Source organism: Erpetoichthys calabaricus, chromosome 9 (assembly GCF_900747795.2).
Source record: "Erpetoichthys calabaricus chromosome 9, fErpCal1.3, whole genome shotgun sequence".
Taxonomy (NCBI): domain Eukaryota; kingdom Metazoa; phylum Chordata; class Cladistia; order Polypteriformes; family Polypteridae; genus Erpetoichthys; species Erpetoichthys calabaricus.
This window is the reverse complement of record NC_041402.2, coordinates 48,052,636-48,070,406: the sequence shown is the minus strand read 5'-3', so window position 1 is coordinate 48,070,406 and position 17,771 is coordinate 48,052,636. Positions and strand designations below refer to the sequence as shown.

Here is a 17,771-nt window from a genome sequence, read left to right as displayed (position 1 = left end):
ACCTGCCTCATAAAAACTGTCATACTACAACTAGAATACCAGTATGCCCAGAATACTGTCTAGTAGATGTTTTCAAGTAAACTGAAAGGTCTGTTCAAAGACACAGACAATAGCTGAAGATGTCCTGAAAGACAACAATGTACAGTGCTGGATCTCACAAGCCTTTACATATTTTATTATATCAGAGTTCATTCTATCCCCCAAAAACACATGAAAACAGATCTTTAGTACTAGTAGAATATGATGATGATAAAAAAGCAAAACCCCTTGGCAAAGAATCACTATCAACTGTGGTAGTCACATATAAAATACCCTTAACAAACATTTACTAGATGTGGCTCACCTCTACAGTCAATGAATATCTGATGGAACTAGAGAAAACATTCTACACACATAGTGGCAGGAAAATCCTATAATTGTGCATCCTAAAGAAGAGTAAACCTAAAAGCTCAGCACTTGCCACTGCACAGATGATACTGGAAAATATTACTAATTTATAAATCAATCTGATCTTATTTTACATATACAGAAATGACAAAAATCAAAAAACCTTCCAGCATTCAAAATTTAAATTAAGAAATCTATTAAATAAGAAATTGCAAACAGAAATCAAAAATATAACGAGGAAGCAAAAAACAAAGAAATTAACTTATAACAACTGAGAGAAATACTCACCAAACAAAGAAAAAAGTAACCAAAGTAATATACTCAAAGAAAAAAAAACACTTAACAATACAGGCTATTACCCGAAACCCAAAAGAGTATTCCAAGAGTGAGAATACAAAAGAGGGTTAAGGACCAGGGGCCTCATGTATAACACCGTGCGTAGAACTCACACTATAACATAGCGTAAGCACAAAAGCGGGAATGTGCGTACGCACAGAAAAATCCAGATGCAGGAATCTGTACACACGCAAACTTCCACGTTCTTCCGCTACATAAATCCCGATCAGCGTGAAAAGTAACGTACGTGCACGCGCCTTCTGTCCCGCCCCAACTCCTCCCAGAATTACACCTCTTTGAATATGCAAATCAATATAAATAGCCTTCTGTGAAAAGACAATGGGAAAAGCACGGGGGGAAATATAAGAATTTCAGTGAATACCAAGTGGAGGCAAAGGAAAAACGTACTATTTGTTGGTTTAAACAGTGGTAAAATCAACAAAAGGAAGTTGATCAAGTGACAGAGTGTCGGAGAAACTCGAAGGCTCAAATTCACAAAGTCACACAGTGCCCGAAATAAAAAAAGAAATCACATATCAAAGTCGCCGTTAAAAGGCGAGTCGTAGCCCACCGTCTGAGTGTCATATGAAAACTTATTAGGGTACAGACAAAAAAAATAGGCACACAGTGGGAAAAAAGCACAAAATGTCAACTTTAATCTCGAAACTTCCACTTTAATCACGTAGTTTATTTTGCCATTAAAGTAGAACATCATAAACTTCATCTTAAAATCGTTTAATTTACTAGTTTCTCAAATCCCATTGTAACTAAAGTGGCACATTAAATGCTTTGTTCTGTATATGATCTTCTATGTGTTCTACATGTGTGAATCACTACCTGCTTCTTAAACGGGCTTTCTCTTTCTCCGACAGGACACATAATCCATTACATTCGTGATATTACAGCTCTCTGAATAATTAAAATACTGAGATGTACACGTGATATCTTTTTCATGATGATAGGAATGAAAGCATGTTATTAAACATGGGAACACGGTGGCGCAGTGCTTGTTCATGTCTCACGCAGGAGGCTTGCTGCGCCATGCGCGACCTTCAATGAAATAATTTATCACAGCAGTACTGTCTCTTTCAAACGTACTAACCTCCAATTCCTGTCCTTACTTTTCTTTCTCCAAAAACCCAATTGCCACACAATCAGCTATATAGACGTGAAGCCATCTGTAAGCTTATAACGCCGATTCTTCAAAACTTTTAAGGAACATTGAAATATCTTCGTAGTACATATTTAATTATTCTATCCGTCTAGCATTCCAGTGTCGCGTCAGCACCAGCAAGAATACAACGCAATGCAGGAACAATCCCTGAACTAGCTAGCGCTGCGGCACCGTGTCCTCACATGTTTAATTATTAACTATACAGATTATCTAAATGAAGTTAAAGTTTTATCTGTATAATATAATCAACATATTTTGCTGCATTTCATCTTAAAAATGAATACCGTCATCATATGTAAATACGCGCTTTATAAAGTGGCGCAGGTTGTGCAATATTATAACTGTAGTACAAGTTTACAGTGAGGTTTCTTGGGATGAAACCTTTTCTAAACCGTGAAGTCCGTACTGGGAAGTCTCTAAAGTGTTTTTTGCCGTGGCTCAGGCAGCGTCTGCTTCATGCTGTATACCGATATTTCTCTTTCCGATCAACTGCTGCTGTGACTCCTCACTCAGATACAGTGATATAAATACTCCGAGTGTTACAGTGAGAGTAATATGGAAAAAGATGATCTGCTGTGGCAACCCTTAACGGGAGCAGCTGAAAGAAGAACATGCAGTGAGAGTTACAACGCTAAAGCAGTTATGGTATTTGGAATACTATGGCTATTCCCTGGACCATTATATTGCTGCAGGTTAATTACAATCAGATGCGTTACACTAATAAACAATATGCAGTTAGTTTCAGTGTATTTATAAAGCCGCGTCAGGAATGTGGAGCTAAGAAAGAAAGGGTGACCACACAGGAACAGTAGCACTGCTTTGATGCTGGGTGACGCCAGTCTGCAAAACCGAGCGGAGAAATTGCGTACGGCAAGGTATGAGTTACCGTGGAAATGGGCGTGGCTTTACGCCAAGTTTAGGTTTTATACATCGCGATTTGAGCGTGGAAACGTTCGTACGCAACATTTCTGTGCGTACGCACCGTTTATACATGAGGCCCCAGGACATAGAAAAAATATGATGTAAAGTATAAACAAGATGACAGTTAGGGAAATGGGGAAAATGACAATACAGATAAAATGTAAGCAGGATTATGCACTGCAACAATCCTACAATAATCATTGTCCAAGATATAGAAGAGAGCAAACAGGTTATTTTTCATTTACTGTATAGCAAGTACCAGAGATTGTATTTAAGATACTAGGTAAACAGACAAGTGTCACTAAACAAATAACAGAATTTCATTTATCAAAACAATGGGGCAACCCAAAACATAAAATAAAAAAAAAGATTTTTTAAAGTTCCTTATCTACTGACTTTCTCAAAAGAAATGATTGTACTTTATTTAATATTCACTTTAAGCAAAGTTAAGAAGAGCTTGCTCTTAATTACTATGGACTCCATAATATCACACTGGGATGTGTGTGCACACATACACACTTAGTAACAACAGCCATCTCCACAGATAAGGTTGTGACAAACAAGGAAGAAAGTCCTTCTACTTTAATAAAACATAATACCTGAAGCACAAAGTATGAACAAATTAGCTACAAGAATTAATTTCTAAACAACAAATTGATCCCAATGATCCTAGGAGCTCTGTTGTCCGGGGCTTTATGCCCCTGGTAGGGCCACCCAAGGCAAACTGGTCCTAGGTGAGGGATGAGACAAAGAGCGGTTAAACAAACCTCCTATGAAGAAAAACAATTTTGGACGGCGTTTTCCCTTGCCCGGACGCGGGTCACCGGGGCCCCCACTCTGGAGCCAGGCCTGGAGGTGGGGCTCGATGGCGAGCGCCTGGTGGCCGGGGCCTGCACCCATGGGGCTCGGCCGGGCACAGCCCAAAGAGGCAACGTGGGTCCCCCTTCCCATGGGCTCACCACCTATGGGAGGGGGCCAAGGAGGTCGGGTGCAGTGTGAGTTGGGTGGTGGCCGAAGGCGGGGACCTTGGCGGTCCGATCCTCGGCTACAGAAACTGGCTCTTGGGACGTGGAATGTCACCTCTCTGAAGGGGAAGGAGCCTGAGCTAGTGCGCGAAGTTGAGAGGTTCCGGCTAGATATAGTCGGACTCACCTCGACGCACAGCTTGGACTCTGGAACCAATCTCCTTGAGAGGGGCTGGACTCTCTACCACTCTGGAGTTGCCCCCGGTGAGAGGCGCCGAGCAGGTGTGGGTATACTTATTGCCCCCCAACTTGGAGCCTGTACATTGGGGTTTACCCCGGTGGACGAGAGGGCAGCCTCCCTTCGCCTTCGGGTGGGGGGACGGGTCCTAACTGTTGTTTGTGCATATGCACCGAACAGCAGTTCGGAGTACCCACCCTTTTTGGAGTCCCTGGAGGGGGTGCTAGAGGGCATACCTTCTGGGGACTCCCTCGTTCTGCTGGGAGACTTCAATGCTCACGTGGGCAATGACAGTGAGACCTGGAAGGGCGTGATTGGGAGGAATGGCCCCCCTGATCTGAACCCGAGCGGTGTTTTGTTATTGGACTTCTGTGCTCGTCACGGATTGTCCATAACGAACACCATGTTCAAGCATAGGGGTGTTCATATGTGCACTTGGCACCAGGACACCCTAGGCCTCAGTTTCGATGATCGACTTTGTGGTCGTGTCGTCGGACTTGCGGCCACATGTCTTGGACACTCGGGTGAAGAGAGGGGCGGAGCTGTCAACTGATCACCACCTGGTGGTGAGTTGGCTTCGATGGTGGGGGAGGATGCCGGTCAGGCGTGGTAGGCCCAAACGTGTTGTGAGGGTCTGCTGGGAACGTCTGGCAGAGCCCCCTGTCAGAAGTAGCTTCAACTCCCACCTCCGGCAGAACTTCGACCACATCCCGAGGGAGGTGGGGGACATTGAGTCCGAATGGGCCATGTTCCGTGCCTCTATTGTTGAGGCAGCTGACCGGAGCTGTGGCCGTAAGGTGCTCGGTGCCTGTCGTGGCGGCAATCCCCGAACCCGCTGGTGGACACCGGCGGTGAAGGATGCCGTCAAGCTGAAGAAGGAGTCCTACAGGACCCTTTTGTCCTGTGGGACCCCGGAGGCAGCTGATAGGTACCGGCAGGCCAAGCGGAATGCGGCTTTGGTGGTTGCTGAGGCAAAAACTCGGGCGTGGGAGGAGTTTGGGGAGGCCATGGAGAATGACTTTCGGACGGCTTCGAGGAGATTCTGGTCCACCATCCGGCGTCTCAGGAAGGGGGAAGCAGTGCAGTGTCAACACTGTATATGGTGGGGATGGTGCGCTGCTGACCTCGACTCGGGATGTTGTGGGTCGGTGGGGGGGAATACTTCGAAGACCTCCTCCATCCCATTAACATGCCTTCCAATGAGGAAGCAGAGCCTGGGGACTCAGAGGTGGGCTCCCCCATCGCTGGGACTGAGGTCACCGAGGTGGTCAAAAAACTCCTTGGTGGTAGGGCCCCGGGGGTGGATGAGATACGCCCGGAGTTCCTCAAGGCTCTGGATGTTGTAGGACTGTCTTGGCTGACACGCCTCTGCAACATCGCATGGACATCAGGGACAGTGCCTCTGGATTGGCAGACCGGGGTGGTGGTCCCCCTCTTTAAGAAGGGGGATCGGAGGGTGTGTTCCAACTACAGAGGGATCACACTCCTCAGCCTCCCTGGAAAAGTCTATTCAGGGGTCCTGGAGAGGAGGGTCCGTCGGATAGTCGAGCCTCGGATTCAGGAGGAACAGTGTGGTTTTCGTCCTGGTCGCGGAACAGTGGACCAGCTCTATACCCTTAGCAGGGTCCTGGAGGGTGCATGGGAGTTTGCCCAACCAGTCTACATGTGTTTTGTGGACTTAGAAAAGGCATTCGACCGTGTCCCTCGGGGAATCCTGTGGGGGGTACTCCGAGAGTATGGGGTACCGGCCCCCCTGATAAGGGCTGTTCAGTCCCTGTACGATCGGTGCCAGAGCTTGGTCCGCATTGCCGGCAGTAAGTCGAAACCCGTTTCCAGTGAGAGTTGGACTCCGCCAGGGCTGCCCTTTGTCACCGATTCTGTTCATATCTTTTATGGACAGAATTTCTAGGCGCAGCCAGGGTGTTGAGGGGGTCCAGTTTGGTGGGCTCAGGATTGGGTCACTGCTTTTTGCAGATGATGTTGTCCTGTTTGCTTCATCAGGCCGTGATCTTCAGCTCTCTCTGGATCGGTTCGCAGCCGAGTGTGAAGCGGCTGGGATGAGAATCAGCACCTCCAAATCCGAGACCATGGTCCTCAGCCGGAAAAGGGTGGAGTGCCCTCTCAGGGTTGGTAGTGAGATCCTGCCCCAAGTGGAGGAGTTCAAGTATCTCGGGGTCTTGTTCACGAGTGAGGGAAGAATGGAGCGTGAGATCGACAGGCGGATCGGTGCGGCATCCGCAGTAATGCGGGCATTGCATCGGTCTGTCGTGGTGAAAAAGGAGCTGAGCCGCAAGGCGAAGCTCTCAATTTACCAGTCGATCTATGTTCCTACCCTCACCTATGGTCATGAGCTATGGGTAGTGACCGAAAGAACGAGATCGCGAATACAAGCGGCTGAAATGAGTTTCCTCCGCAGGGTGTCTGGGCTTTCCCTTAAAGATAGGGTGAGAAGCTCAGTCATCCTGGAGGGGCTCAGAGTAGAGCCGCTGCTCCTCCGCATCGAGAGGAGTCAGATGAGGTGGCTCGGGCATCTGATCAGGATGCCTCCTGGACGCCTCCCTGGTGAGGTGTTCCGGGCACGTCCAACCGGGAGGAGGCCCCGGGGAAGACCCAGGACACGCTGGAGGGACTATGTCTCTCGACTGGCCTGGGAACGCCTTGGGATTCTCCCGGAAGAGCTAGAAGAATTGGCCGGGGAGAGGGAAGTCTGGGCATCTCTGCTCAAGCTGCTGCCCCCGCGACCCGACCTCGGATAAGCGGGAGACAATGGATGGATGGACAACAAATTGATAGATAGATAGATAGATAGATAGATAGATAGATAGATAGATAGATAGATAGATAGATAGATAGATAGATAGATAGATAGATAGATAGATAGATAGATAGATAGATAGATAGATAGATAGATAGATAGATACTTTATTAATCCCAAGGGAAAATTCACACACTAAACCAAAGAAACACGTAAACATATTGTTAATTATGCCAAAAACCAGGGAGTCTTTTTTCCTCCAGCTACACTTTCATAATTCTTTGTTGATTTGACAGAAGTGTGTGCAGTAAGTGTGTTTATTTTCAGAGTTTCTCAGTCGCACACGTCAGAGTAACCAAATGCAAAGGTAAGCCACTCACCCTCTTAGTATAGTCCATGGCCTTAAGAATGGAGAGGTTGAGAGTCTCCAGGGAAGCCAACACATCTTCATAGTCTCCCATGTGAGAGGCAAAGTATTCTGGGAAACACAAAAATATTATTGATTGGTTTTAGTCAGCAAAAATTCATATTGCTTGGTATTATCTGCAAAGAAATAAATCTATTTGTTTTCAAAAAACACAATATATTTAGTGGTGTAAAAAATACTGAAAAAAATTCTCAAGTAGAAGCATTACTATATAGACAAAAATTTACTTAAGTAAAACTATGTTAGATGGAGACTATTCAAGTAAACATACAATTTAGTCATTTCAGTAAAAATTTATATTAAATTATTAAATGTTGTGCATTAGACAGTATAAGCACAATATACATAGCAATAACAGATTTTATTAATCAAAGAACATATTAATTATATATAATTATAAACTGAACATATATATGAACACTTAGAAACAGAAATGATATACTGTACTTTACATGGCAATTACATTTCTAACAAAGTCAGTCTATACATTTCTATTAAAAACAAAAAAGAAATTGTAAGAAAATCTAAACGAAGCACACAGCAGGCCTTTTTGATTTCAAGTTCTTTTTATTGTACAGTTCTAGCAAAAGGAGCCCATCATTGATTGCAAAGCACATTGTACTCCTCGCACTAGAATGAGACTAATATTATGGAAGCAGACCACTTATTTCTATTGCTAGAAATGCACAATAACAATTAAAATATGAATAAGACTGCTATGTTCTCTATTTACAATTTATTCAAAGAAAAAATATTTTTCATTTTCATGTGCTTAAACATGTAAAACTCCTACATGAAAAATTGCAATTGTTTATTTATTAAATGGTAAAAATTGACTGATTAAATGCCAAAAATCTAAACATAAAACAAATATGACAAAAGACCCCAGTGTCATTACTTTGTTTGCAGCTTTCTACTGGATTTCAACATATGAAAACGTTTTTATTTTCAAAGTAAAATCCAAATAAACAGCACAGCAGTGTGGGGGGCTTTAAACTGTAATTATTATTGTGTAATTCTAGCAAACTGGATTCTTCCTCCTACCAAACTGGGCTCTTCATCAACTACAAAATGACTCATACTCTCAATCCCCATAATGAGATTTTAAATTTAGGAAAACAAGTCATTATATTTTATTATTAGATGTGTGTTACACTAATTACAATATGAAATCATTAATAAGACTGCTATATTATTTAAATTGTTATTGAAAAGTTGTTGACCAAGCACATCCCATGCTATTACACTAATAGTGCATATTACTGAAGCAATCTGTACATTTAAAATACTAAAATAAGAAAAAAAATGACATCATGACAATGAATTCATGGTAAGCAAGTAATCAAAATCATCTCTAAATATTAGATGGCAATGCAGTCTGTAGTTATCATTATCAAGTATTATTTGAGACAGCGTGAGTTCAGTGGAGGGAAAAGCTTACATGATGAATACAGCATATGTGTCTTCCATAAAACAAAGGAATTTTTTTCTTTCTACTAAACCCTTCGTTTGACCAAATCTTAGGCATTGCATGGACCTGAAAAGTAAGACCCTGTGCAGTTGCATTACAATTCTCAGTATGAAGCTTTTTGCTGTAGCCTGGCTAAGATGGTGAAACCAAACATTTTGCAAGTGCTCATATTCTTAGATGGAAGGTTACTGCTAAATATTACAAATTTAACAGTGCACACTACACATGTTTTGTAAATGATGTATGTGTTAAATGCAACTGACAGATATTACACACTGAAGGGAAACAAAAAAATGATGCCACCTGTTAGCCTAACTCAGGGGTCGGCAACCTACGGCATGTGATTTTCAATGGCACTCTGATTGAATTGAAATATAGTAAAAAAAAATTACAGTATATTTTAAATAAAGCGCATGCATTCGCGCCCTCACTTTTTGCATATGTGACTCACATGTAAATGGAAACCATGTGTTCAGTGCAGGCCGTGGTACGTTAAAACAAACCTCTTGTTATTATTAAGTAATATACTGCCTTTAAATGACTCATAAAAGACAAAAGCTTGATGTTCGCTCTTTTCAAGACTCTTGGACGAATGAATATGGATTTGTACAACAAAAGGATCTGCTGTGTGTGTGTTATGCATGTGAAAGTGTCGTACGTCAAGTGTACAAAGACATTATCAAACTAAACATCAGTCCACGTTTAAAAACTCTGATGAGAAAAATGAAGCAATAAAAAAAGACTGTTTCTGGCTTTAAGAAACAAACTACTTATTTTAGTCAAATAATTGGAACCAAAAATAAAGCCACAGAATGTAGTTATAAAAAAAATTTGACAAAACATTCTTTTCACATATGATCCTATGTATTTTAAAATATTAAATGACCAATAATATAAGATCTGGTTATAATGGGCTTCAAAAGTATATCATTGATACTATATATAACAAAATTGGTAGAATTATGTCAACATGTGGAATAACATTGTAACACAGGTTCAGCACAACACCACTGAAAGGTTTGCAGACCCCTGTCCTAGCTTATTCTTTTGGACAACTGGGAACTGCTTTGTTTGCAACATTAAGTAGCTATGAGAAATTTAATGTATATTTTTCAGTACAATTAACTATATTTATTATTTATGCTGTATTTTGGGCACCTCGCTAGTTTAAAGGTTAACTTATTTCCATAGGCTTTTGTATATTTCAGGAAGTGTTCTTGCATGCACAGAACTCCACAGTTTTTGGGATACAGTTTATAACGCATAATGATGCTGTTTTGTCTTATGTCATTAAAATTAGCTTTCTAAATGTAACCAGTGATATATAGCACCATCTTTTTTTCCATAACACCAACAACTTTCAGCTGTGTTTTCCATTGCACTGGAATCTCCTTGTGGAACAGAAACATAAAGTCACTGAAAACTACATTTTTTTACTGACTATTACAGCTCTTGGCCAATACACTGGACCACTACAATGATATGCTGAGATGCTTCCACTTACTGAGTCAGAGAAAACTGATTGTGTCATTTACTAAAATACTTTATGTTTCCAGATCATGACCTATGACCCACAAAATGTAGTAGTTTTATTTTAATTAACCACTGTGAACTTTGGATTTTGAACATAGCCAATCAACTGTAGTTTGTAATGATCTGCCTTGAAAGAAGGATCATTACCAGATAAATATATTTTTTAAAAAGTTAAAGATTAATATTTAAATACTTTAAAATGTACAGTTCCATACATAATCTAATAAAGTTTAGTAACAAATGTAAATGCTATTGATTACTTTCCATCACTGCTTACATGTTACTCAGAGTGTAAGTTTTAATTAGAATGCAGTGAAAAACACATTCTGCTCCTTCTTGGCAACACATTCACATTTTTGTATTTTTTTTAATTACAGTTCCTGTAAACAAGTATTTACATATTTTTAACAAATGATCTTCATATTAGTATATAACAGATTGTTTGAGAAAAAACATATATTCATTTTTGTGTCATTGCTTCTTTTATTTGTAATCAAACATGCAGGCTTTGGGTGTTGCAAAGTCACCCGTCACCCCCACCCTTAAATATTACATAATTGATACAGGTTTATAAAGAGGGGTGGAACAAAAAAAATGTGAAAACCAACATCTGATTACAGTTACTGCTATCAAAAATGGTGTATCTGATTATAATGTCTAAAGAGCAATTACTTTTACATACAGGGTGTTTTGTCACTATAATACTGTATAGTCCAAGATCTGAATATAATATAGTATGTCTTCATTAAAACAAGTCATTTCTTGACAGAATATAAAAGCCATCAGAAATGAAGATGTGTAATTCACTTAAACATTAATATAAACCATAAGAGAGTTGTGAAACAGCTAAAACCAAAATCTGAAGATTCTATAAACCAAAATTTGGATATTTGTTAAGAGTGGAAATTACAACATTTCCATTTTTCATTACTTTCCATGGTTTCTCTTTTTTTCCTGAAAAAATTTTCCTTATATATTTTTTAAACAGTTCTCAGGCCAGCTGGCATTTTCCATGATGAACACCATTCCAAAAGCTAATAGAATTTGTACATAATTCTCCTGCGTAAATTTGTAATTACTTACATCTTGATCTCTGTTTAACTGCCAGCCACCAACTATACAAAATGTGCAGAATCAGTACAATGTATTTAATTAAGTGTTTCATGAGCACCACAAATAGAATTGTAATGATCCATATGGTAGAAACATTAACATTATTAATAAAAGGTGTTTTTATATATTGTGATTGCACCACAGTGAGGCACTGCATTATCTAACTATTTTAGCTTTCTTGTTAAACAGCTGACGGATGCATTAGGTTCTGAGTTATAAACATCAAAGAGTCAGAAAGCAAAGCTATCAAGAAAATCCTAGCATAGTCATTGGGAAAAGGGATCTACAAGAAAGAATAATTCAGCCCCACAGAACTTGTTGATTATTATTCACCTAATGTGTCTGTGTGTGGAAACACCAGACACTTAGCCTAACATGGGCTGTCAGTTTATACCCTATAACTTTTGCAAAATATCAAGTCAAGATTGGACAGTCACCAAATTACTATTATCTTTAAAAAACTGTTTGGTGACTTATCACTTATCTTTGATTTACTGAAGAAGAATTTTTATTTTAATGTTTGAGCTAAACTTTCCCTTCGCTTTATTCCATCTGTGTCCCCATTTGCAATAACCCAACTAACTCAACTCAATAGTGTTAATTCCTCCTCTAAAGCCATATTTTAAATCAAGCTGTTATGTATATTTATGTCCAGATACTTTAGACACATAAATATAAGCATAAATGATCCTTGTGGAATCTCATTTTACGCACCACTCCATGATGCCAAGCCTTTTGTAGTTTTGTGATAAGTCTGTCATGCCATAGAACATCAAAAGCTTTTTTAAAAGTCTTGATAAAAGATACTGGACGATACACCATAATCAAACCTCTTTTATGCTCTCTTGTAAAATCAGCTATTTCTTCTGGGAAAATGTGTTCTTATTTTACAAAGCTACTTTTTTCCATCTTTACATTAATTTCCATCTTATAGCTATCAAGCTGTCTTGTCAGTAATTACTAGGGCATGCACAGTTAACATAATCAGCATTACTGGGCATTCATTGGTGTCCATTATATAGGGGGAATGCCATCGTGGCAGACAGCCATCTTGCAAAAGAAAATGTGGGTGGAGAAGCTTACTTTGGAAGCAAGGTAAGACAGAAATTTGACTTGTGTGAGGCTCTCATCTATCAAACTGTGTGCATATAGGCAGATACACATAACGCATCTTTGCTCTGGGATAATGTGGAATCACCAATGGACCTGATGGCAGGTTAATTAACTGTGGACATAATTGTACAATCTCCTGAAAGAATATAAGGCAACAATCACAGTGCTATACCATCCTATTAATAAACATAACACCAAGTCCTTGACTCTAGAAAGTTTGATCATAAAGTACAAAATATTTACTATGAAGATCCTTCTGCAGCATTAATAGATAGATTGATAGATACTTTATTAATCCCAATGGGAAATTCACATTCTTCAGCAGCAGCATACTGATACAATAAATAATATTAAATTAAAGAATGATAATAATGCAGGTGAAAAACAGACAATAACTATGTATAATGTTAAATGTTAACGTTTACCCCCCCTGGATGGAATTAAAGAGTCGCATAGTTTGGGGGAGGAACGATCTCCTCAATCTGTCAGTGGAGCAGGACAGTGACAGCAGTCTGTCACTGAAGCTGCTCCTCTGTCTGGAGATGATACTATTAAGTGGATGCAGCGGATTCTCCATAATTGATAGGAGCCTGCTGAGCGCCCTTCGCTCTGCCACAGATGTTAAACTGTCCAGCTCCATGCCAACAATAGAGCTTGCCTTCCTCACCAGTTTGTCCAGACGTGAGGCGTCTTTCCTCTTAATGCTGCCTCCCCAGCACACCACTGCGTAGAAGAGGGCGCTCGCCACAACTGTTTGATAGAACATCTAGAGGCATCTTATTGCAGATGTTGAAGGACGCCAGCCTTCTAAGGTAGTATAACCGGCTCTGTCCTTTCTTGCACAGCACATCAGTATTGGCAGTCCAGTCTAATTTATCATCCATTTTAATTAATTTATTTAATTTAATTTATTAATTTATCATGGTTAAGTATGTAGCTTTATGCCAATATTATCATAGGTGGCATAGTTCTGTTTTAGTGGCTTTTTGCTGTAGTGGTGTAACTGTATTTGAGATTAATTTCTACGAGTTAAAATTATTTAATTTTTCTTTATTTTATGTGACCTGTATATATATATGTTATGTACTGAAATTAATGTAATAACTATTGGTAGTACTCCCAGGCAGCAGGGGGAGCCACAGTGGGGTTAAGAGATATAATGGACAAGTGGTTACAGAAAACGTTCTTAGTAAAAAGACTACTGTGCAGTTAACATAACTTCTGGTCTCAGTGTCTATCATTGAATATCTGCCGTCATCAGCCTCAAATTACCTAACATAACAATACTGTACTTGCACTCAAGTTTCCAAGGGCAGCACGGTGGCGCAGTGGTTGTGCTGCTGCCTCGCAGTAAGGAGACCTGGGTTCACTTCCCGGGTCCTCCCTGCGTGGAGTTTGCATGTTCTCCCCGTGTCTGTGTGGGTTTGCTCCGGTTTTCTCCCACAGTACAAAGACATGCAGGTTAGGTGCATTGGCGATCCTAAATTGTCCCTAGTGTGTGGTGGGTGTGTGTGTGTGTGCGCCCTACGGTGGGCTGGCACCCTGCCTGGGGATTTGTTCCTGCCTTGCACCTGGTGTTGGCTGGGATTGGCTCCAGCAGACCCCCGTGACCCTGTGTTAGGATGTAGTGGGTTGGAAAATGACTGACTGACTCAAGTTTCCCCTGAAGTCTTTGTGAGTTTTGTTTTTACACTCTGTTTTCCTCCCAAGTAAGAAGAACATATTTAATTTCTGAGCATAAATTGTTCATGTGTGGCTGATTTTAGTTTTGTACCTAATGCTGCTGGGTAATGTTGTGACTTGCTGAAACCTTGTAATGCAATAAATGAGATACAAAATAGGGTAAATTGATGGAAGGAAAAACCAGTGGAGAAAAAAGTGTCAATGAGATGAAGGTAAGTGTAGGGCAAGAGATGCCAAATATATTAAAATGTATTCCATTGCCTGTCTTTGACACGTGCAGTAGCTACATAGTGCAAAATGGTAAAAAAGTAAAGGGCAAGGAACCACAGACATAAAATAATAAAATTATGTCATAATATAAACAAACTAGTAACGGTGGACTGCACGATAATGTGCAGTGAATACACTGTTTTCATCCTCTTTCTCTGTACATTTAGCATTTGTTTGCTCAGAGGTTGCTTCCTGAGCAGCTCTTCTTTTCTCCACTCTAGCGGACCGCTTCTTCTCTTCTTCCGTCGGCATCTTTCTGCATTGCAACTGATTAAGTCAGTTTTTGTGTTGCAATTTCTTAGTACGTTTTTCTTAATTATTCACTTAAGCAGGCACTTAAGTGTTCAATCTGCCTCAAAAATGATTTAAGATATGCAGAGGTAGAGGAAGTGACAGGGAAGGTGGTAGAGATGAGAACAGCACTCATACACATGTGCCGCATGGCCGCCCTGCTGCTAAGAGTTGATTCTACAATCAAATAAAAAAAAAATAAAAAGAGTAATAAAAATCATCACCCCGAAAGCAGACAGTAGAGGTCACGTAGTATGTGTGTACCAAATTTCAGTTCAATAGGTCAAACGGTTTGTGAGCTACAGGTGATTTAAAATCCTGGACAGAAAACGGACAGCCACGGTAGCGTATTATATATAAAGATATTCTCTCTATGCCATTGATTGTATTATAACTGAACAAAATGAAAAAGGACATATGTGACATTACATTATACAGTCTGAGGTGGGAGGAAAAAGAGCCTCAGTAGAACCTCTCAGCATATCTAGGTAGAATTAGCAGGTACCTAAAGGTGCTCCATGACAACATAATCAGTTTGAGGATAGTCTTTAATTTGCCATTTCTTTTTTAATAGAAGCTTAAAACCAGTGGTATAATGGAGGATTATTCTTATCTGAGTACCACGCAGATTTTCATGGATAGCTGCCAGTGACATCTTAACCTTATAACCTATGTTTCACCCACTTCCAAGGCATCTTCTAAGCCACAGTATGTTCAGCACTATATCCCCATTGCTTCTTCTCTGTTTAATGAAAATGGGGCATTTCCAAAGTTTTGGATTAGATGATGAGATGATGTGTTACAGACAGAACTGCATTGTGGTAGTGCGCCTACCAGACATTACCACTTTAAAAAGAAAAAGTCCTAAGGATAGGGTAAAGTCGACATTTACGAAACAAAAGTTAATGTACCTGTTTAAATCGTTGATGTGCGGGGTGCGCTTTGGCCATCACTTTAATTTTGTCTTTGCGGGTTCAAGCAGCGAGATGACGGCAACGGGTCGCGCGCACCTCCAGGTCTGGCCTGCTGGAGGATGCTGCGCGTACCCTGTCATAAAGGCGAGCGCCTTTTTAGCACTGGCGTTAGAAAAAGAAAAGGTGCGAAGTGTTTAGTTTAGTTAGTGCATGCATTAACATAGGAATCCTCAAGAATATCATCTTTCCCGAGGAGAGCGCGTCGGGATGCGCCCAAGTACGTGCGCACGCGAGACCGCTAGCCCTATTTAATAAATGCTTTGCAGGAAGAGGACCAGTACAGAAGGCACCTGCGTCAGTCGCGATTGGTGAAAGGGAGCAAAGTGTCGCAAGATTGGCTTAAAGATTTGTTCCCCGACAATAAGAGGCACTTCCTGCCTTTTGGTATTTGTCTTTAGACTCGGTGGTGTGTGTAGCAAATTTACTAAACAGCGACTTGTACCTATATTTGTAAATATTTTTTATAGATATCTTTTAGTCGTAGTATTGTATTGGTGGAGGTATCTTATAGTTTGGGCTTGAGGTGCACTTTTTGTTTTTATTGTATATAAACTCTTTTTTTTGTTCCTTGTAAATATTTTTTGTGGATTCTTTGGTTTTCATTTTGTGCAGTTTCTTCCTGTTTTTTTTCTATAGGAAGACTACAATTTTGTGTATATACATTCTTATCTTTATTTTTCATTTTGGGACCAGAGAATTTACTGTATATATATATATATATTGCTCACCATTTTTTGATTGGGACATTATTTTTGCGTTTTGGTGCACCTGTAAATAAAACTCATTTTTGTTTTGAAAATAATACCTTTTTGTGTCTGTGTTTCCATGTCTGACTTCTCACAAGTCTGATCCAGGTCAGTCCTGAACTACAAGATGCCCACTGAGTAGTCTGGTGCCAATCCTGCCATTACACGGGGTGTCACATGCATGTATTTATAAAGCTCTATGAGGTTTTAGAATGTCAGGTGAGATGGGTTGATCAGTTAACCTAGAAAAGGAAAATTGGGATTCCATCTAATATAAAGGACTAAGAACTCTACCAACAATGCTCTTAAGAGTTTTTGTTTTTCTCTCCTCCATTGTCAAATGGCCATATCTGAATTTGTATTTTTAGGACTTCATATTGGCATTATTTTGTTATCGGAAACCATTATTATGAATATTTACAAATGAAAATATTGCAAGTTTCAGTACTACTGTTATTGTATTATTGTTTCAGATTTGTATATGTTGTAGAACATTGGTTTCCAGACTCACTCCTGGGGACCCACTGTGGATGCAGGTTTTTATTCCAACCAACTTATGTTTTTAATTGGACTACAAGCCTATTTTCTGTGTTTTGGGGTTAATGTAGAAATTACAAAACCTTGATTGTTACATTTTTATTAAATGTACTAAACGGTATTATGTAGATAATGTAGTTTTTTTTTTTTACTGTTTTAATAGTATTTTCATCCTGATGATCATTTTGCTTTTCCACATGCTCTGGTTATTCAATCCATTATTTACGATTTGTGACGTGGAAGTAGTTGCAGCCTTTCATCATTCAGTGTTGTTTGCTCTGCTTGTTTTTAAATCTTATTATTAGGATACAATGAAGGGAACAGATTACATAGAAAAGGAGCAAAATAATAGGAAAAAACAGAGTTAAGAATTTAAAACTATAGCAAAATATTTCTAAATGTTTAATAAATGCAAAAATCATAGGTTCCTGTGTATTTCTAAATGCAGAAAAAAAGAAGAGAAAAAAGACCAGCTAATTAAATAAGATCAGTCATTATTAATGATTGTGAAACTGGTTGGAAGAAAAACCTGCAACTGCAGTGGGTTCCCCAGTACAGATATTGAAAAAGAAGAATAGATCTGTAGAAGAATAAATTGAACAGAAAATTGTATAATAGGTAGGACTATATTTAATGTAAAATCCTATATTTGTTATAAAGTTAATATAGTAACTTTTGTGAAATTAATTATAGTAATACTAGTCAGCCAACTGCTTTCATCATTAATGGCCATCCATTACACAAGCCTGTTTCCAGCAGGCTTAGATCATGAATCTGCAACAGAGACTGCAGTGGTGGGTTGCACCTCATATCTGTCATCTTTATTTTAAAAGACAC

At 39.8% G+C, this 17,771-nt stretch overlaps 1 protein-coding gene across 2 annotated transcripts in view; it reads right to left on the bottom strand.

Annotated features, from left to right (window-relative positions):
- The window catches only part of necab2 (N-terminal EF-hand calcium binding protein 2), a 434,935-nt gene that overhangs the window by 227,561 nt on the left and 189,603 nt on the right, over positions 1-17,771 (bottom strand). For both annotated transcript variants that reach the window (XM_051932366.1, XM_028809612.2), the window contains exon 5: positions 7,157-7,254. In XM_051932366.1, coding sequence (XP_051788326.1) covers positions 7,157-7,254 — 98 coding nt within the window. The remainder of the gene's footprint in view (positions 1-7,156; positions 7,255-17,771) is intronic.